Here is a 22,981-nt window from a genome sequence, read left to right as displayed (position 1 = left end):
CCAGGTAATATTTTCGTAGTTTATCGACTAAATAGCTTGGACTGTCTCTAGCATTTTGGGAGTTCTGCCGTATCACGCCAAACTCCATTAACTCGAGTTACATGAGTTACGGATAACCAGTCTAAATCGTCTTAAAAACCATTAAATAAGTATATATCTTCTAAAAGAAAATTTTGAAAATCTTCATTATTTATTGAGAAAAGCATATGACTAACTCATGCAACTTCATTTTTTTACCGATGGCGTCAAGCACAACTCAGTTAACTTGAGTTGTATGACTGATACAACCAAAATAACGTCGAACCATCAACGATAACAGAATTTGAATCTTTAAAACTTTAAACGTAATTATCTCGAAACTCAACTTTTAAAGTTGCATGAGATGCGCGTGACACGGCAGAGTTTCGGGGCGGGCAGATAAATTTTCTTTCTTATTTTTTGTCGAAGACATAAAAAAAAATGCATGTTTAAAAAGTAAAACAAAACCAACCACCATTGGTAGTTAAATAGTAATTTAACAAAACGAACTGAAGGTACTTTAGCCTTATTTTAGATTGAGTTTTTTTAGACTTGTCTTATTCAAAACATTCTAATGTATATTTTAGCAAGAACCTATTTGTTATTTTTATCGTAACACGTAGGTATTAACCAAAGCAAACGAGGATAATTATTATTTTAATTTTATTTATTGTACCTATTGTCCTATACGAGTACTATTCAACAAAATAAACCATTATTTTAAAAAGCGCCATCTGTGACATATGCCTGTAACTACTCAAATTCTCACCGTCGTGCCTAAACAGCGCCATCTATGATCACTCAGAGTAACAAGTTAACCGTAGAGACCACATGCGCCATCTATTGTCGAGTAGACGAACTAGGCTTAGTGTCATATCTTACCGGCTTGTCGGAGGCGGCGCTGGCGTCGCATTCGCACTGACAAACTGTCCCAATCTTCATCCATGTTTGGTTGTCCTTCCCGCTCCGCTGCAAATAGAATATTATGATTAGAACATCCATTAATAAAGTTTAAATGATTTATGGGCGTAAAGCGCTCTTTTTAATGTTGTTATTGTTGTAAATATGTTACCTTCTTCGGTGCGAGTTCTAGAGTGCACGTGTGTAGCTACTCTCCTGCCTCCCGCCATGAAGTCGGTGCTACGCTCGAGGTCCACTCGTTTCCTTCGCTCCGTGCCCCCTTTCTCATCTACCAGGCTAGCGTCGCTTGCTAGCGAGCGTGCCTAAAAAATGGTACAAGATATTAAAATATGGTGGCAAAATTGTCCTGTACTTTGGGCGTAAAATGCGGTTGATTCGATGATAAAAATGCCACAAAATATCGTGGTAGGTTAAAGAATAATAGGTAAGTAGGTGCGTAACATAACGACGTTTTATTTATGAGACATGCTTGTATGCCTTATGCTTGTTTGCCACCGACGTAGTATACTTAAAAAAAGTAAAAAAGCGGATCGCAAGTGTTTTAGATCATCATCTTCCTCGCGTTGTCCCGGCATTTTGCGACCGCTCTTGGGAGCCCGTGGTCCGCTTGGCAACTTATCCCAAGAATTGGCGTAGGCACTAGTTTTTACGAAAGCGACTGCCATCTGACCTTCCAACCCATAGGGTAAACTAAGCCTTATTGGGATTAGTCCGGTTTCCTCATGTTTTCCTTCACCGAAAAGCGACTGGTAGGTAAATATCAAATGATATCGCGTTTTAGATACTCGTATTATATGAAATAAGAAAGTACCTCGTTCTTAGACAACTCCTCGTCGCAGAGTCGCTCTTGCTCCTTCGTGTGCCGCGTCTCTGTGACTATCGTGCCGTCCGGTCGCAGTGCCCGCAGCTCCTCCTGAAATGTTATACAAATTCTAACTTTGACCAGAAAATATGGTACAAGTATATATAGAATTATACCAAGAAAAGCCTGCAGCAATTTTGATAGCCCACGCAGTGCAAGTGTTATTTTAAACGTCAAACTTCTATGAAATGATGAGGTATAAATAACACTTGCACTGCGTAGGCTATCACAATCGGTGCAGACTTTTCCTAGACTCTACATCATTTTAATGATATGTATTTAGTAAAGCAAACGGTTTTATCATTTAGCGACAGTTAAGTTCGCAAAAACTAGTTCTGCTACCCAATGTTAATTGAAATCTCTTTAGCAATATCTGCTTTCCATTTAAAATATTTTTTTAATATTATGTATGTAGCACATTGCAGAACCATATTTAGGAACATATTTTCTAGTGCCAGCTAGTGATTAATAAAATTTTTATAATTTCCATCAACCCGTCCACGTTCACATATAAATGTGTCGATCACATAATATATACATTTAATGTGCAGATTTAATTAGTAAGGGATTTTACCCAGATCATCCGTACAACTTGGATTCTGATAGAAAATACTGGTCTATACCTTACATTTTAAGAATGTTTGCCTCCCTTAGCATACATTCGCCATCAGATAAATCGGAGCGGCCAAGGTGCTCAACAATATCTCAACATACACTTTAACGTCTTGATAATTGAGATTTTGTCCAGACATTTGTGAACACCATGGCCGCACCGATATATCTGATGGTGTATAGTTAAACGGGAAAAGAATAAGATGGCTAGCCGTGTACCAACCGTGTCATCAGTGTTGATGGTGGTGTTAAACGTGGTAGTATCCCGCAGCACTTTGGGCCCGCGCGGCACCAGTGCCAGGTGGTGGTCGGTTTGCGCCTTCAGAGCATCGCGGATGTCATCTTCCGGAGTCTCTTGCACTGCCGCTATTAAAGCCTGGAACAAGCAAAAAGGATACGTAAGAATATGAAGTAAATGTGTGTAAAATTCATTAAACAAATTAGTGCACATTAAACAACGTCTCAAGAGGAAGAATGGGGAGTATTACTGCAATGTTCTGCCGCCAGAGTGCAGCACTAATTTGTTTAGTAAACCATAGAGTAGCTTATACATACTAGGCCTTAAACAGTTTTTTGATGTTTTCACTATGACATTGATGCATCAAGGCGGTTTGTTTATAGGTGGCCTACCGCGAAACTTGAATATTTCTGCCTCTCTATCGATCGTATAGGCAAGAATGATAGAGAGGCAAAAACCGAACTTTCGATTGTCGTGTTCCCCGGTAGGCCATGTGATTGACCTAGTGACGCCCTCTACGCAGAGTTTTGCGTAATGTTGCGTAATGTTAATATTGCTTAATTGTGATATGTATCTGTCGTGTTGCGAAACTATTTATTCATTAATTAAACATCTTCAACTCTCTGTCCAGTAATAATCAATTTAACCATGCTACATAAAATTTTTAACTTGTTATTTTAATTATAAGAAAGAAAATTGAATTTACTGACGTTTATCTGACATGACGTACCTATACATTTGATGTGCCCCTCCCCCGCAAAAAACGCCTGACTATTTTGTACCGAAAATTTTAGACATGGCGTCTCCGTTAGTTATATCCTCTAAGACCTCTCACGTTAGGTTAATTATTTTATTAGTAAATCCTCAAATGTCGTGTGACCCGAACTTTTTTTAGAATCTATGACGCCTCGATTTTGACATTAAAAATAAAAGACTCAAACTGTCACAATACCAAAACCATGTCACAATTTGATTAATTTCTTTATGATGTCTGAAAACATTTTTTATACAAAAGCCGCAAAATACTGGGCTAATGTCCCAGCCACGATAGACGGCGTGCTCGGCGGTTACGCGCATATCTCGGACATTGACATCGCGGGGTCCAAGGCCTTTCTAAATGACATACTAGCTCTTAAAAATGGCCCAGGAACTAAGTTGGCTCTCGACTGTGGAGCCGGTATCGGCAGAATCACTCAAAACCTGCTGATTACCCTATTTGACAAGGTCGATCTAGTCGAACAAGAGGCCAGATTCCTTTCCGCCGCCAAAAAAAGAATCGGCGAAAACAACGAAAGACTTGGATCACTGTACCATGCAGGTTTGCAAAGTTTCACCCCTCAGAAAAAATATGATGTCATCTGGTGTCAATGGGTCCTTGGCCATTTAGACGACTACGATCTAATTGCATTTTTAAATAGATGTAAAAGAGCACTTAACACGAATGGTGTTATAATCGTCAAAGAGAATATCACTTCAGGAGAAGAAATAGAATATGACGACGAAGACTCATCAGTAGCCCGACCTTATAGACTCATGCAATTAATATTCCAAGAAGCTCAATTAGACGTGATCAAAGAAGATCTACAATATGGATTTCCAGATAGTATTTATAAAGTTTATTCATTTGCTCTAGTTCCAAAAGAAGTGGAGAAAAGATCATTTCTTTTAACCCTCTGATTATACAACTGTCTTGTTAAAAAAAAATGTATAACTTAATAAAGAGTTTACAACCGTTAAGCGTCTTCATCCTTGCTAACATTTTGCGGAAATATCGGTGTGGCAACCGTAGCACTAGCACAGTCGACTCGCAATATATGTTTACACATTTGTACCTTATTCTCTTGCAATACGGCGAATACTGTATACATATTTTTGATGTCGACAGTAGTGTTTGCGAAGGCTTATCGGAGATGCAGTGGAGAATCGTGGGCTGAATTCGTGATTGTGACGTTTAATAAAGTAGGTTCGCAGACGAGCGGCCCAGCGACATTCGCAAGTGCATTTACCGTTTGGGTAGTACAAGTTACAAAATGATTGCACTAAGGAATGTTTGATTAAGCTAAGAACTGAACTCAAAGATAATATTTAAAACTAAACCACTTGACCGGGCTATGTTCCCTACGTACTTATATTAATTATTTTAATACTTGTATCTGTGACGCACAATGGGAACGGAGAACCATAGTATCATAATGGCACAGATACCTACAAATCACTGATAATTAGTTTGAGCAATTGATGTTCCATCAAAGAACAGTTAGCGATGGATATCGCACTACGGTCTATTATTAGGGCCGCCAATCATGGAATGGAGAGGTAAAGCCATGCGAATTGACGTTTACAGTTACATCGTGATCGACCTGGTATTCATTCCGAAATTATGGTCTTGGTGCAAATTTTGATGGCTCTAAGTGCTTGTACAGTCGCCATCTGATATATCGGAGCGGCCAAGGTGCTCACAAATATCTGAACACGCCTCTATTTTCAAGGCGCTAGAGTGCCTGTTCAGATATTTTTGACTACCTCGGCAGCTCCGATATATTTGATGGCGACTGTACGGTACTGGTTTGTATTCCAATCGCAAACCAATCTAGCTTACTTCAACTTAGCTAGCTTTATTATAGTTGTTTATATTATATTCTACAGCAATTAAGTTGATATCAAATGGTACTTCAGGTGTACAAGCTCAACCATTCGAACCTAGAATCGGACTAAACTAATTCTGCATGGCATTATTTTCAATGACAGAATTAGCCAATATCATCATTAATGTCAAATTTTAAAGAAAATATGACGAATTTAATATCACTTCCTCACTTTGTAGTGGTCGGTGCCAAGTTTAACTTAATAAACACGACTCATGATGATGATGGATTCTTCTCAAAAATAATAGTTAATATGTTAACTTCACAAATATTAGACAGACTGTACGGTGAGCAATAAAGCCTACACGGCCAATTATAAGCCAGTAACCATTTTTTCTAAATCTTTGTCCCTCCTCCTCAGTCGTTCACTCTTGACAGCACTCTGTCGGGGTTGTATGATGAAATCTTTGTACCTACCGATAAAATTTACTTATGTACAGTTAGGTAAGTTCATGTTTTATCTGTTGTTTGAGACACCATGCCTCAATTTATTCAATTCTTTATACTTTTTGTAATACGCATTAAAATTTGGCCGTGATTCGGCGGCCTGATCATTATTCAGATCAGGTCTGGTCTGGAACGGTCTTTTTGCTTGGAACTCATTATTTCCGTCGCCGGCAGAACTAGTTTCGAGGAAGAAAAAACTCGCCAAAACTTATATTTTAGAATAATTTAGGAAGTCAGCGAACTCTCGTAGGTATTTATTATCCCGGCCGACCTGAACATCGCTACTTTTCCCTAAATGTTAGTAGACTTAAAATAATTACATATGTATACCTATTACCTACATAAGGTTACTTTCAGGTGAAGATCTAAGCAAAAATGTTCTGTGAAAGATTATCTAAATAAATGTTAGGTAATAATAATTATCTCAAACTAGCTAGTTATTAAAATCATAGTACTAAAAGCTAAAATCATAACCCTTTTTGGAAGGCAGTAGAGATTAAAAAATTAAGAAAGTTTAGAACGAGTTATAAAGTTATAACCTAGACTATTACAGCAAGAACCGCTGTACTCGTAATTACAGTATCGGTTAAAAGCAAATAAAAGTACGTAGCAAAATTTAATTGGTTCTGTTATTATTAGCTACGTGTATATTGTTGCCAGACTATTACCTGCCAATCAAAAGTAACCGTACACGCTTATCCACTTCGAGTAAAAAATATAATTGATTCGTTTTATTTATTAGTCGAAATGCACAAAAACTCGTCTTATTTAATTTATATCACTGTACATTTAGGTGAAAAACGTGAGCAAAGGTCGTCGCCCAGCAAATTCGTTGGATTAGATACATTACACACCTCACGCTTACATCGCTGTACGCTAAGTCCATTGGTGTAATTTTGTCTGGATTTTTATCATTCATTCCCAACTGCCCTATACAAATACGCTATAAAGCGGGCTGGAGGTAGGGTTGCCAGATGGTCGGGATTTGGCTGGATTCTCCCGATTTTTATCACGCGTTCCCGATTCCCGACGAAGTAAAAATTGTCCCGAAAAACAGCTTCACGTTATAAAACAATAATTTCATGTTCCGAACTGTCGTCGAGCGAGCGAACGACCGGCGTCGAGCGCGTAGCTAACGATTACCAATAATGTAAAATATCGTTGTTTTTAATACAATTACTTTAATTTGAAAGTATTTTTTTCCCGACTCAAGTCCCAAAATCCCGAAAAATTGATATTTTTTCCCGATAATGGCGCCTTTCGATCTGGCAACCCTAGCTGGAGGGGAAATATCACTTTGTATAAATAGGTACCTGTACCTATAAAATGACGTTTATTCAAACGAGTTGCTAATGGATGAGGTAATCTGGACACGAGATATATAGTTTCTAAATATTTAGATTTATGACAAAATTTTGGTTGAATATGGTTAAGGAATTTGATAGTAGATTATAGTTAGATATAGTACCTACCTAGTTCTTTAACGATACAAAATTTCGATCCAATCACACTTGTTTCTTTCTTCGATAAATTGTATGCATAGTACACAGGTAAGCAAAATTTATATATACAAACTGGTATGAGTCAGTGGCTTCTTTACAATAACTACGATGATTTAAGGCATCATTTAATTTTAAGAAAGGACCCGGGTATGTCCTTAAACTACGTCCAAGACCACCGGTGGACGGGCAGCAGCATCCCTCAAATTCGGTGTATTCGACTGCGATCATTCACCCCCCAACAAGGGGTAGGCCTATGTTCAGCAGTGGACGTCTTATGGCTGAGATGATGAATTTTAACTAGCGGTCATGCGCAAAATCGTTGAAATTGCAACCACCGTTATGTAACTTAATACTGACGCTGTAATATGAGACATTTATCATTCGTTTCGTGTTCAAATTCAAAATCGTAACGCTCTTTAAAACAAATTACTTACGGATAGACGAAAACATAAAGGACCAGCGAACTTTTTTATATAATTGTATAGTATGTATTGTAATGTAATGTAACTTTTGATTACAAAGTACGTTTCCTGAAATATCCGCAACTTTATGCTTCGGTTTTTAAAATTTTAATGAGTTGTAATTATTTCTGATGTATAAAATTGCTCTACCGAATATATTACATAATAAGCAACACGTTAAGCTAGTTTCCAGTAAATAATATTGCAAACAACATGTACGAATAGAAAGCAGTTATCATAGCTGGAGCGTTGAATGACGTAGGCCTGGATTGCAATTTAATTTGTTGATTGCCTTCGAGTATTAAACCGACAAGTTCATTTACCCGCTAGGCTGTATGATATAGAATATAAGTCGCTTATAACCTATACCTACCTTTTAATCGCGTTGGTATTAATTTTAAGCAATATAAATGTACTAATTAGTACTTAGTTTAGTTTTTGATACTTTAAGTAAACCACCTCTAGGATTCATTGGAGGAAGTAAGTCTACGTGGCGTTACCTAATCCTTATCCCGATCCTCAAGTTCGGATCGCATTCTGATTCTATTTCACGTTTTAACTGCGTATCGTCACTTTGTTGCGCTAAGATAAATCGGACTATACCGGGTGTGGCCTGTGATATGAGCAAAAAATTAAACTGTAGGCTGTACTCCTCATACTGACCAACATTTGTACAGCGACTTTTAAAAATAACTATAACTAAGGCGTGACAAGCAACGTCAATTACAATGATATGGCGTGGCGATGGCGTCCATTGAAGATAATATTTATTTTGTATGAAAAATAGGGAGTCTAAATACTTCATAATTTTTTTAAAGTTGTAGAGCAAAAGTGTCACCGTTTGAGGAGTACAATCTATATTTTAATTATTTGCTCGTGTTACAGGCCGCACCCGGTATAGAAAAACGTGGATGTTATTGACTATACTTTTGTCCAAATTACTGTTTTCTGCTGCAACTATTCGAACAAAAAGCTCTCATTTAAATGAGACTGACCGAGACAGAAGTATATTAAATTATTCTTCGTCGTTAATTACGCCTCAATATTACGAAAGTTCAATTATTATTCTTATCGCATCAATCACCTGTCAGTTTGGACATAACCTCTTTATTTAGTCTTCAAAAGTAAAAGTACCGGAGCAGTCGGCGACAATTGCCCCTTCACTGTACCCGTGTGTTTTGGATTCCACGGAAAACGTCCACAGAAACGCTCAGATGAAGATCTTAATGGTTGACAAGTTTATGTAGATGTATCGTGTGTTGACATCTTATTTAGTACAAGTATTTTTAGATCCCAAATCGTAAGTTGGAGAGGGTATTTTGCAAAGGAAAAGGTTCTCATGTCGATAATTTTTTGATAAGCGGAGCTCAATAAACTGTCTGGTTGAGGCTCTCTAGATAGTTATTAACGGTGCAAACGCATCCCCTTTCGCTTTAACAGGAAAGGGGGCGGCCGTTTCTCCGTACAAACGTAGTCCCCATTTTCCTCTCTGGTTACGGAAATATCCAGAGAGGAAAGGAATGGATCTCTCATAATGGAAAATATTTTTACATAATTTGATGTATATTAACCAAAGCTATATGCCCCTACGTGTGACATTTTTCGATTTTTTTGATATTGTAAAAATTAGGAGCGAAAACCTGTTTTCATACAAATGTTTAAATGCTCCTAACTCTTATAATATTTAAAAAATTAAAAGAAATCAAACGTAGGGGTATATATAGCTGTGGTTGATATACAACAAATTGTATCCATAATGCTAATATCCAGAGAGGTAAAGGACTACGTTTGTATGAAAAGGCGATTTCGCACGGGCTTCGCACTTTCGTCTTAAACAACTATTTCGCATTTCCCCGTACCACAAGTGCTTGCACGTAATTCTGCGTCCCACAGACCCCAGGTTCGCGACCTTACGGTTGCCGTGGTAGCCTCCTTACTAATCTGAACTTTCATAGCATCAAGGCCACGAAGGCAACCATGTTTATTAAGCTAATCATAAAACTCATAATTCATAATGAGATTATACTACACTGAAGAAACAGTAATGTAATTTTATGATTAATTAAATTACTACAGTAATTTACTGGGGAGACCTTCAAACTTGTTTGGATCCTGAGCAAGTTGATTTTTCATACTTACTATACTTGTCCGAATTGTATGGTCTCAATGCCAAAATAATATAAGTACTAAACTTAAGAGAGGAGACCATCAAAGGGTAGAGTTCAAGGTATTTTATTATTAAGCACAAAACACTGTATTGTATTTTAGGGTACGGTACCTATTTGGATCAAGTGAGCAATGAATCATAATAATGAAAACTAATAAATATCTTATTAATTATTAATACTAGGCTCTATAAAACCCTCCGCCACGTTAAAGTTTCTATGCTCAGCTCAGTGTCCCCATATCTTGATGTTTATCTGTCCGTCCATCCCCAAAGAAACAAATAATTTAAACGAGTAATTTACGTCATCATAGCTCTCAACTCTCATACGGACAAACTAATTTAGATTTTTTAATTGACTTCATAGAAATTTTTATTGTTTCTATTCATTTGATAACTGACACGGATGTTTATATCTACGGATCTCGGCGAAGGCGCTTCGTAGAACCCGAGCAATTCTAGAGCTTTCTACAGAATTTAATGTTCGTAAATGATGCTTTGGAACCAACGCTAAAATTTTTAGAGTGTGGTATTGGCTGTGAATCCTTTCCAGAAGTACAAATATTACCCAGAACAAGACAAGTGTAGTGTTTTTACAAGTTTTTTTAGTAAATAAACGGCCGGTATTAATTACACATTTTCCCAGATCATATGAGGCTTGGATTCACAGAAATTCTATAGTTTATTGATTTATGTTTATAGATTATGATTATAAACGATAAAGCCCGTTGAAAGTGCGCCGGCGCGCGGCTCTCTCCTGTCATAGAGGACCACTTGTTACGTGCTGTGATATATTTGCAGTAGTCATATTCAATCTAGTATTACCTGGACTTCGATTAATTAAATGCTGTTATAGGTTCAATTAAAATTACGTATTTGAATGTTATGTGGAAATATGTGACTTTTATAGTAATAATAGTTATAAATATAAGTAATTTTCTATGTTCAGGTTCTTGGCGCAGATCACCTGGCTCTTAGACAGGAGTTTTAGCCAGAAGGCTACAGACAAGAGCCTTGCAGTATTTAGTATGAGTCAGGCTCAATTGGGGAGTCCTTATAGTAGTAGTTTAAATTTATTTTATATGAAAGTAACTCATAAGTACAAGAGTGGTAAGAACGTTTTATTCCATGAGGTACAAGTCTCAAATTCCAGATATTATGTGCAAGTTTTGTTTAAACGCTGTACCTTGTTTTTTCAACTGTTACTAAATCTAAATACTTAGAAACCAAATCTATGTATTCCCACACATTCTTATTATAGATAAGGCTGTCTGGGATAAATTTTTCATTACGGTAGGGATGATGATCTTAACTAAAAAGACCAATAGATACTTTCTCACGTCAGTAATAGAATACTGCAAAATAAGAGTAACATCAAGTTAAAACGAAGACGATAAAGTACCCAGTGGGAGAGGACACGACAAACCACTTAGTCGCTGGTTGCTTGTGACAACCTCATTGAATTAAGATCTCGAGCCGTGCCAACTTTGTAATTCTACTTGATGTTTAATTAACTTAGATTTATTGGCGCAACACGTTTAGCTTTACGTCTGTTACTTTTATTAATTTAACCTGACGCGCAGGTAACTATTTCAGGCACCAGTCTTCGCTGATTACCAATTTTTAAGGACTTTGCTCTACAGACGTGAGTGGAATAAGGTATATTTCTTTTTATTATTTTTTAAATTATAGCTTAATCTCAATTAGCCGAATTTTTAGATTCTAATTTACTATAATGTAAGAATCTGTTAAATCTTAGACTATCTATAATTAATCTGTTTTTAAGCATGTTTAAAGTTAGATCTTACTCGATGAGATATTTAGGCTCTGTGATTGTTCTGTAGTAAAACGAAATTTCAAAATTTACCTTACATGATATGTATGTATATGCATCCTTTCATAAAGTGTCTAGTGACAATTTATTATAACTAAGCATTGAATCCCCACCTTATTTGCCTTTGTCTTTCTGCTAAATGTTTTGCTAATTTATGCAACAATTTGTATAATTTCTAGTGGCACGTATATAAACTTAATTATAATCAACATAAAGAACAGCATAATAGCTGGAGCTATATTGCAGTGTAGAAACATACAATTGTCAACGTAAATTTAACAGAACTAACTCTCCAAAGCAAATGAGGCTACATTTAAACAAACTGAAGGGAATTCGCAAACGATGACTCACGATACATTTATTGCAACAGTAATCCAGTTGGGAGAAGGGGCAATTAAATGAAAAACGTACAGCAATAAATAACTTACTACACTGTACAGTTAGCCACGACCATATCGAAATAGAAATGTTTGTAGACGACTTTGTTGTCTACGACCTAAGAGTGTTTTTGAACGTTTGTAACCAGGTTTTTCAGAGAATTATTGTTGGTGGATTGTACTAGTGTGCAGGAAAAGGTCTGGTGGCGACGGTACTTATAGTGAAGTCTATTGGATTTATCACTGGAAACCTGTGGAAGTAAATGTGGGAATAACATTTTTCAAACATATTAAAGGTACCTATTTGGAATGCTCGTTCATTTGTCTATCAACATTGTCTTCAAATGTAATAACGTAAAGAGTTAATCAACTGTTTACTGTCAACTATTTATTGTGATACAGCTCTTCAGTTGCACTTTAAAAACGATGGATGATGGAACATATAAAAAATAAGCATTTATAGTAGGTATGTAGTAATAGACATTTTCTTTGAGGTACAAAATCCTCACAATTAACAAAACTTATCAGCAGCACATCACTCCCTCACTTACCTACGCAGAGCAATTCTATTAACATAGAGATACTATAACCGTTATACTTAGTATTCATAGTTATAATGAAGTGTTTATCGTAAATCCAGGCAATTTCACAATCAAAATATTATTTCTCAGGGAACCATTAAGAAAATGGCGGAAGGTATTAAGAAGGGCCATCGTATTTATACAGCCCACGCGTGGGTAGAACTTCATTCACATCCGCCGAGGCGAACCATTAGGCATCGCTAAATTGACCACCTGCTTAAGACTAATGCACATTGCATGCCATTTATGTATTTTGTTTGATTTTCTTTAACCCTTATCTTGGCATCGTAACACCCGTGATACATGGAACTTAAAAAAATCTAGCAGGTTCACTTTATTACCTAACACAATAATTCTGCCATCAATATGTCGAGCTACCCTCCTTACTTATAGAAAAAAATAATTGACACGAGTGTCATTGTAAATTAATTAGTAATAATCAACATGGCGCCGCGGAAACAATAGATTTCGGTTCGTACTGGAAGTTTTGCATTTATTTCTTATGTTAGTATATCTTTTTCCATAATCTATATTTTGATATCTTTACTGTCTCTTAGTGCATACATATTTACAATGCCTTCGAATTTAAAAACATTTAATACACAGAACCTTACATGAAACTGTTATGTATTATATTTGATACACTGCCAAGAACTCAGAAATGTACATATCGAAAGAATTGTATTACATTTAATACATTGCCAAGTTAGCATCAAAATATTTTTACATGATTTTTTATTTTTTTTATTTTTGTGGGGTTACAAAACATGCTCCAATTATTTAATATTAGTTGTCGTATTATTTAGTTATTAAACTTTGATTTTTTTTAAGTACTAGATGTTATTTAACTATATATTCGTACGCTGTAGCATTATTGCTACGCCGTAGCCCGTAGCACGGAAAAATATGTGTATGGCAAAAAATGGCCCCAAAGTAAAAAGAAAAACATTTTTTTTTACTTTTAATTATTTGTTTACTTTTCATATTTTACTCAACTTTTTGCTGACGACTTTTTTGAAACTTTACGGGATCTAATTTTCCACCCATGTGATCAGGTATTCGTAGATATAATTTATTTTTACAGGTTTAATAGTCATCTGATGCTTTAGATTGCGTTTAATTAGCAGGAAATGCTTATTTCTGTTGCATTACATGTTTTATTTGTATTAAAATCTTCATTTTTCTTCTAAAAAGTAGGTAACTATTTTGTCGAGTTATTGGCACTGTATCAAATATGATACATATGATTTTCCGAAACTGGAAAATCCTGGATTTTTTTTCTTATTTTTTAATAGTCTAGTATACTCAATAGGTGACAAAAAACTAAAAAAATGTTTATATTTAAGATATTTTGAGCCTTGCCAAGATAAGGGTTAAGAAACATACAGCTGTCTTTGCTGCATTGGAAACTCGTTAAGTATTTATCTAGAAGTCAATTATTACCGTGGTCTACAATCTACAAGCTTAGATATGAAGACATTGAAGACCACTAACAATGCGCAAACTGGTCAGCTTTTCATTGACTACATAATATGATATTCGCGATCCCAGTGAAGAGCTTTTAGACATCCAAATACTTAAGACCAAGAAGACCACGTCATATATGTTTAGTCAGTCTGGATGATTTTACAGTAAAAAAAAATATTTTGAAAATAGCATACATGCTCAAAATAAACATGTTTTTTGTGTTTATTGTTTTTCCATAACCTAAAAATATGCCAAACAAGTTGAAAATAAAAATGTACGTGTGCACTCCCCTTTACGACAGACAAATTCGCAATTAATGGCATTAGATAGTGTCGCTGTTTATCTCTGATCACAGCATCAGGCTTTCTAGCGACATCTGCCACAGATCGTCGATACCACTCAAGCGTAAAGTACGTAGAAATAATTTCACCATTACTAGAAAGGTTTTTGTGATGACTATCCTTTACTTTCAAATGGTTGCGACGATGAATGTGAGATTTCTATAGCTTTTGGCAGTTGTTGACGTTGGAATTGTGTTTCAACAATTACTCAATTATAACCATGCATTTTAAATACTTAAAATATTTAATGTTACGCAACTTTATTGCTGTAGGTACTTTTCTTAGTTTAAGATTTAAAAGTATGTACCTACTTTATACGAAGATGAGTAACAGCCCGATTCGGATTTTGAAATAGACATCTATTAGATATCACCAGGATACGATAACGATATGTTTAAGAACTAACCTATCAAATTTGACATTTGCGCGATTCTGGAGATACTTTTGAACGATTTCCACAAGATATGACTTATCCAATTCACATCTAATAGATATCTTACTCTATCTAACGTAAAAGTGACATTGGTTGCCCGAATTGCGCTGCAAAAGAGAACTAGTTGATATCTAAACTATAACGTATCTAGAATGGATGTAGTATGTGTCGTCTCTTGTGAATATCTTGAAGTTCGAATAGGGCAGTAAATGTATTACGACTTATAGATCTATGAAACTATCGTATCAAGCTAGTTTAATTAAGTAATTTATTTTCTTATATTCTGTAATAAGTAAAATAACATACATAAATGAAAACGTTTGGCGCCTCATACCCATGCTTAAAATTGACGTTGTTTAAAAAAAAACCTTAATTGCCTTTTTTCATTTTTGTTCTCCCTTTTTCGTTGTCTACAGCGATATGCTCTTTAGATTACGCGAGAAAAATGCCGTAAACAGTTCAAAATAAAACTAGGACTTTGCACAATATAGAACAATCTTGACAGGGGCCTTAAATCGGTGTAGTAAGAGCCATATTTGATTGGACTAGTAATCATGTTACGTTAAACACGGTATAAACCGGTAGATAAATAGCATCGTGCACCAAAAAAACGAAGTATGCGCTTGCACATCAATGACCGACCTTCGTACGACCGCTGCAAGGCAGCGGCGGGTTTTAATACGTATTTTTTATCGATTTTATGGGATGAAATTTAAATAGAATAAGGACTTTTTCCTTTTTAAGGTCTGATAAGGTTCTGCAAATTGCAGACTTGGTTTGTTATGACGCTTCATATTTATAGAAATTATGATTTATGAGTATAATAAATACTTGTGACGTTCCATATTTATAATCACTTTTCAAAAACATTTTAAATAGACCACGCAGTTAGTAATATCGAAAAAAAAATGTTTTCATCCATGAAGTTATTAATTATTTAGGCATTTGATTAGGTAATTAGGTCGTTTTAAATCCTAATAAGTACTCTTTAATTTCGTATTGAATAAAAAATATAGAAAAGATAACTTGGTATTGAATTTATTCTTCATATTCAAGTTTTGTTTGTCTAAACATTCGACGGTTACAATCAATGTAAAGAGGTCACATTACGTAACCTCTCCAACATCCGTAGTGCTAAATCATGCACAAAGGCACAGGTGAGGCCGAACCTGCAGCGAACACCGAGATATCTATCCCGTGCATCGGCCTTGAGAAAGCCGTCCGTTCGCCGCTGACCTTTTCTCTTATTTATGAGCGCCGTCTGAGGATAAATCCTCGGCAGCTGTGCCTTGCGCATCCGCGTTGTTTTATCTCACAAACCGTACTCTAATTGCATAACATTATTTCAATTGTCCGATGCAAAATGCTGATGGTAACGGATCGAGAACAAGGACTGTTATATTGAAAAATGTTTGTTTTCTTGGTGGACATAGGGTAGCGTAGCTACAGATGTAGTGCATAATTGTGTTCTATTGTATTTTCGAAAAGTTCATATTTGTCGTGCTAAATACTTCAGTCAACCTCAGTACTTTTTGTAGCTAGACTGACTGAAATAGCACGAGACGTTTGCGTAACAATACGATGGAAAATAATTATGCACTACTTCTGTAGGTAATCTGAAATTTGTAATGATTTTTAGTTGTATGTTGCTGAAAATATTAGATATCTTAAGAGATTAAAATGTACAACAATCACGTAGACTTTTAGAGAACATTCACGTTATAAAAACAATTCATTCGTAAATTGTATTAAGTCAATTAGTAAAAAAAAAAACACATTAATAAAATTTTAATGCATGCAAATTTTCCCGAAGTTACCCACTAAGAGCCACTTGCACCACCTCACTAACCCGGGATTAAGCGGTTAAACCATCAACCCAGTGTCAAATTGTACTGGTAACCATGCTAACATGGTAAATTTTAACCGGTTAACCCCGGGTTAGTCAAATGGTGCAAGTGGGCCTAAGATGTATTTCACCTTACTTAAATATTGTGGCAAAGCTGTACTAGCCCACTTCACCAACATAATTTAAACCTAACAAAGGGTTGACATAGAGCCAACATATTTTAAACCCAAGAAATGGTTGCACTGGATATGGAATTAACAACGATTTCGCCTTAAACCGAACTGTAGCCTGCCAATGTCATTAATCTGTTTTCTAAAGTTCATGCATTCCACTGCGCCCGGTTAGCCAACACCCACGGCAGCGCACGTTACGCGTTAGGCATTTATTTTATAGTTCTACCAATGAAATTTAAATATTTTGCAGGTGTATATATTTTGATAACCGTAAAATCGGGGAATTATAGTCCTTAAGTACAACTATGATCCAGTTTTTAACGTTGATTCTTAACGAGCCTTTATGATTTGGACTCTTTACATTTAGTTTGGAGCTTAGATACACTAATGTTCTTTCTATATTATAATACTTAACATTATGTGAAATATACTTATAGTACATATTTTACTGGAATTTGAATTTGAACCATAATTGTAAAGTAACCTGATTTTACGGTACCGCTTTTAAATTATACAATAGATATTAGATAAAGTCCAGTCGTATATTCGTAGACATTCCTAGGATCATGCAATTTATGCACAATAAATACCTACTCTTGCTACTAATCCGTGGCACTAAGTGTCTAAACGTTGAAGGAACAATACATAGATCAAAGCAGCAGCAAAAATGCCTGCAATAAATAATAACGAAAACACATAGGTATGCTTTATAAGTGATATAAACTTGGATAAGGACTTCATGCACTACATTGTTTCTCCATTGAAACGGGCCCTAGGACTTGTCCCGCGTTGTCCCTTGTCCCATCCTGTCTAGCTTCTCAAGATCCTATCAACTTTCAACTTTGTACCGCGCGCGACAGTACCAGTGCTTATCAATGGCCTAACATTATTTATAAGGGGCCACATTGGCAGCTACAGGATTTATAAGGGCTGGTCTGGATAAGAGTTATGGGATGCGCTGGGTGCTTAGTTCACAATGGCAGCACAGAGGAAATATCAGATTCGTATGAAATGTTGAGATCAACTTTATGCAGTTTTATAACGAACATATTTAAATTAGTAGTTCTTCAATTAGGATGTTTATGAAAACTGGAAGGATACTGTAAGGGTAGGATTTTTTTTTCACCCTGTCTGTCTGTTACCTCTTCGCGCTTAAACCGATGAATCGATTTTAGATGAAATTTGGTATGGAATAGAGTGAATTTGAGGCCCGGGAAAGGATATAAGATTGTTTTTATCGATAATTATCATCATTCCACGCAGACTGAGTCGCGAGCAGAAGTTAGTATGTTTATACATAAGTAAATCAATGGTAAATTAAAAGCCTTACCTTAGCCTTATTATGTACCTACCTATTATAAGTTTTGCATGCTCAATTGTGAGTAGAGTACTAATTTTAAGTCACCATCTACATATTCACTGTATTCTGGCAAATAAATAATTTGTATTTGTAAGCATTTGCGTATGTATTTTTTAAATTATTTTGGTATTTTTATATTAAGCATTAACAAACCGGTCCACCTAGAACCTAACGTTTCATGTTCTTTTGCGCACAATTTCATCGGGAGAAACCGCTCATTACGAGTAACCTACATAAGTTACGAAGAAATGAAAATGCAATGGGTATAGTGGACAAACTTGAGAGAAATTACCCGCCGGAGACAAGGTAAACGGGTCCGTGAAAGTTATTGGCTGACGGACGGTCAATCTAAGCCTGGTTATGGACGCAAATAACCATTTTCATACGAGATAAACGAGTGTAGTGGAAATTGTTATTTCTTGACACGGTTTTGTCTGCAAGTTGAGACCTAAATTCAGCTATTTTGAGCGGCTTGGTTCTTGGTCAATGTTGAATTTCTATCTGTTTTCAAAATGGCAACTTTTAGTGTCAAAGTGAATTATTACGATTCTTACAATCCACAAAGTTCTGAAACCATTAGAATTAATTTACCATGAAGCTGTTCTTAACCACCGCCAAATTACTTGTGGTAACAACGTGATGGTGACTACTGGGAAACCTCATTTGTATCTAAGTTAGCTAATGTGACAAACTGAGGGATTAATAATAGTAATAGTTAATCTACATTTAGAAACAATACATTCTTTTTGTTTGGGCAGTCGTGTAATAAGAAAAACTTAGTCGCATATTGCACAAGTACCTCATTGTATAACAGAGGCAGTTTCCCACGGGTTGACAAGCTCTGCAAAAAACTGAAGAGCAAATCCAAGTCCTTGTCAGTCAAGGCTGCGATACCTAAAAACCGTAAGTGAACTATTACTCAACGTATTTACAGCTTTTTGAATCAGGAATATTTCTCTTTTTGCTCTAATTGGACTCCATTCAAGCGTTTTAGTACCTAACGAATGGATTCGATAAAAAACTTCATCGCTTCGCTACGTGCAGAATCTTTCCAGGTTTTTCTATTGCAATGATTAGATGTTTATACTAAAGTGAGGCTTATTTCATTATTAGATTAAACATTGTACCTATAGATAGACATAATTTATTGTAAAAAAAGCAGAAGGATAAATAACAAATATTTAAACACGTCATATAAGTACAGTTAAGTCTATTAGTTCTGTAATTTTAATCCCACGAAATAGTTATTTACGATACAAATGCGAAAAAGAGGAAATTCGAAACGAGTGGCGATAAATTAAAACACGACCGAAGGGAGTGTTTTAAATCGACACGAGTTGCGAATTACTTATTCGCACGTGTATCGTACAACGTTTTACAGTACATATGGCCCTTTAAACTTTTGACATCGCACGAAAAGTGTTATTTTACGCACTAGCGCGGGAAAATAGGACCATATGTACTGTAAAATATTTTGTGTAAAGTGTAGCGCAAAGTGTAAAAATATTGAAGTCTCTATAATACATAAGACCTACCTTTACTAACTCTATTTAAACTACTTGGTCAGGTAATATACATTTTACCGTGAGTTTAATAGAAAAATGTTAATTACAAGTTAACCTCTTAGAACGGCGTGACTTGTCTTATCCCACTTTATACAAACAATGAGCCCTTTTGACAAACTAAAACGTTTACTTGCTTGACAATATGTGAGTAGGTACACACCTCTACGAGAGAAAGCAGTTAAGTGGCATATTGTTTAAATAAAACATGAATTACCTTATACAGTTTTCTTTTCACTTGTCACAAACCGATATATGCTTGTAGTAACAGCAAGTTACTACCTACTACATGTATTGTGAATATTGCGATGCAAGGTAGCTGTATGGCATTTCGTTCAAGGATGTAATATTTAAGAAGATACCTACCGCAAATATTATTGTAATCAAACATTAAAAACTCTTGAGATTGTAACGTGCAGACATCAAAATGAAAATCAAAATATTCTTTATTCATGTGGGCCTAGCAACAAGCTCTTATGAATCGTAATTAATCTTTATCTAATTATCAGAGCAATTTATTGATGTTAATATTATTCCATAATAAAATTGGATTATTATACATATCATAACACTAAGAATTTCACAAAAGGATCGTCAAACATTAAAAAAATTGTATAAAAAAACGCATTTAACTGATTTGCAAGACCGAAGTGATCCCATAAGTGTTCCGTAAACAAAGTTTTGTACGGAACACTAAAAATACTAGTCTAGAATTTCTAGAATACAATCTAAATATCAAAAAAATGCATAAGTAACAAAAAGAAGTAGATAGTATTACATCGGAATATCTATTTCCTCATCAATAATCAAATATACCTAATAAATAATCATTTCGAATAACAATTAATCCCACGTTGTACATGACATCGTTTTTTATAGCATTTTCGGTGCAACGGAGTTGGTATAAACAGTTTCTACTCTAATGATTAATTAGCGTTAATATTAACCTTAATTTACCATTTTTGTTAACACCACTCCGCTGCACCAAAAATGCTATAAAATTTACGATGTCTGGTAACGTGATATTTTAGATAACTACATTACGATTTCCCAAAGTCCCAAACAGAATCGTTAAGAACTCCAAGTTTTATAGTTTATTTGTCAGTTTTAGGTAACTGATTTAAGTCCCTTCCTGTCATAAAAAAAAAAATATTAAATTTTGATCTTTAATAGCTGTCAATAGAGTTGAATATTATAACTACCATATATGGCTATGACTACGTATGCGGTAAATGGTTAATTTATTGTATTAACTTATTTACCACTTTTGGAAACTGGTGCCGTATGTGAAGTGTCAGGAACGCGTTTTATTTTAGATATGAACAAAAAACTGTCGGAATATAGTGTATAAAGACAACCACTCATTCATGTCCATATGTATGTATGGCCTTCCTATATTTTAGTATTCACGACATATAAGTTATCGTACTCACGTCGAGTACCATGAATCGCGACGCTATCCTATGGGCCCATAAAGTGGTATTCTGTATTCCTTTCCAAACATTCCGACTCGCCTGGCGATTGTTCATGCAAAAATTAATGGCTTACATTCTTTGTAACAAACACACTGCACATTGTTTTTTTTAATAAATGCAAAGTTATAAATATAATACTTTGCATTGCAAATGGTTAACTCACACTTCTATGATTTATGTCGACGATCGGTATGGACAATTTTAGTTCTCCGACTTGGTCAGGCGTGGCTCACTCCGCGATTTTGTCGCTTTGCTACAGGTAGCTAAAAGTCCTTCCGTTCGACCCCAATTTTGGGGTTTGCCATAAGCCGCGCGTGGCGCTGTTGCCACCTAGCGGCCATATCTGTGCTGATCGTGACAGACGCGTTTTGTTAGAGAGTGAGTCTTTTCTACCTAGTACCATTATTTATTCTGTGACTTGGTGTGATTTGTTGTAAGTTGGTATTTCTAGCTAATTATTAGAGTTAGACCAAGATAAATCTACAACTATTTTGATAGCACACTCAGTGCAAGTGTTAGGTATTTTAAACTTCAAAATTATATGAAATAATGACGTACGTTACAAATAACACTTGCACTGCGTATGCTATCAAATTCGTTGCAGACTTTTCTTGGTCTAAACCTAATAAATATTGTTTTTTTATGCCAAAAACGTACAAAACTAATTGCTAAGGTTTGGAAATAAAATTAAAACTCCCACCTGCTACGCTTGTTCTGACTGTTTTATTTCACGAATCACGGTAGCCGAAATCTTACAGTAAGCTAATTAAACTTGAAAAACAGTAAGCTCTCCAAAACAGTCAACAGCGAACAAAAAAGAATCGCAAAAGGGTTTAATGAAGGCGCTGAAAGGGGTAATTAGTTGATTACCCTCATTTCCATCATTAGCGGCCATTCCTGCTCCATTCAGGCGCAGGCGCCGCGCCGTCGTACCTAATTAGATTAAATGCTCTCCACGACACCACGTGACTATAAACCTGTCTTGAAGCTTGGGATGCATGGGATTATTTGCGAACCGAATGTTTAGTCCATGTAACGTAATTCTACTTGATACTGACTGATTTATAATATCATAAACGTATATCCGTATGTTCCACAGGACACTACTATGTCCGACGGCCTTTGACGTGTGCAGTCACCATCAGATATATCGGAGCGGCCAAGGTGTTCACAATATCTGAACACGCACTCTAACGCCCTGACAATAGAGGCGTGTTCAAATATTTGTGAACACCTTGGCCGCTCCGATATATCTGATGGCGACTGTACCGAGTTACTGACAATGGCAATGACAGTGATCTATACAGCTCGGGTGCGCGCGACCCCTCCCCCCGTCCCCCCTCGTCGAATGACGGTATAGACTGTGGCAATAGGGAGCGCGAACAATGTCGACGTCATTATTACAGTTTTGCGCGTCTCAAATAAAGACCCGTAATTACCGACTGTCTCGGCGTAACGCATTATAGCATTCACAGACAAAACCTGAGGGAATGTAAAGCTTTAGTATATGCGAATACAAGTAAAAAGTAAAGCAGTTTGATCGGTCTTCGAGGTTTCGTAGAATTGGAACTAAAACTCCGCTGATGAGTTTAAAAAGAGTATTATGGTCACAGAAATATGTTGACATATAAGACGAATATTCGTTAAATATAAAAAATGCAC

At 35.8% G+C, this 22,981-nt stretch overlaps 3 protein-coding genes across 4 annotated transcripts in view; 2 read left to right on the top strand and 1 right to left on the bottom strand.

Annotated features, from left to right (window-relative positions):
• Positions 1 to 22,981, bottom strand: part of LOC134670254 (serine/arginine repetitive matrix protein 1-like) — a 109,611-nt gene that overhangs the window by 15,870 nt on the left and 70,760 nt on the right. For both annotated transcript variants that reach the window (XM_063527992.1, XM_063527991.1), the window contains exons 6-9: positions 2,637 to 2,789; positions 1,751 to 1,852; positions 1,091 to 1,241; positions 901 to 987 (exon numbers count right to left, since the gene is read on the bottom strand). In XM_063527992.1, the coding sequence (XP_063384062.1) occupies positions 901 to 987; positions 1,091 to 1,241; positions 1,751 to 1,852; positions 2,637 to 2,789 (493 nt within the window). The remainder of the gene's footprint in view (positions 1 to 900; positions 988 to 1,090; positions 1,242 to 1,750; positions 1,853 to 2,636; positions 2,790 to 22,981) is intronic.
• The window catches only part of LOC134670261 (UDP-glycosyltransferase UGT5-like), a 225,299-nt gene that overhangs the window by 177,236 nt on the left and 25,082 nt on the right, over positions 1 to 22,981 (top strand). The window lies entirely within an intron of this gene.
• LOC134670270 (N-terminal Xaa-Pro-Lys N-methyltransferase 1-like) lies at positions 3,575 to 4,373 on the top strand. Its single transcript, XM_063528015.1, has one exon. The coding sequence runs from the start codon at positions 3,636 to 3,638 to the stop codon at positions 4,326 to 4,328; it is 693 nt and encodes a 230-aa protein (XP_063384085.1). The 5' UTR covers positions 3,575 to 3,635; the 3' UTR covers positions 4,329 to 4,373.

Source organism: Cydia fagiglandana, chromosome 13, assembly GCF_963556715.1.
Source record: "Cydia fagiglandana chromosome 13, ilCydFagi1.1, whole genome shotgun sequence".
NCBI classification, from domain to species: Eukaryota; Metazoa; Arthropoda; class Insecta; order Lepidoptera; family Tortricidae; genus Cydia; species Cydia fagiglandana.
This window is presented reverse-complemented; position numbering and strand designations above follow the sequence as displayed.

What these genes read in the sequence shown, in the direction of transcription:
- LOC134670270 (XM_063528015.1), top strand. Translation starts at nt 3,636, where the DNA reads ATGATGTCTGAAAACATTTTTTATACAAAAGCCGCAAAATACTGGGCT.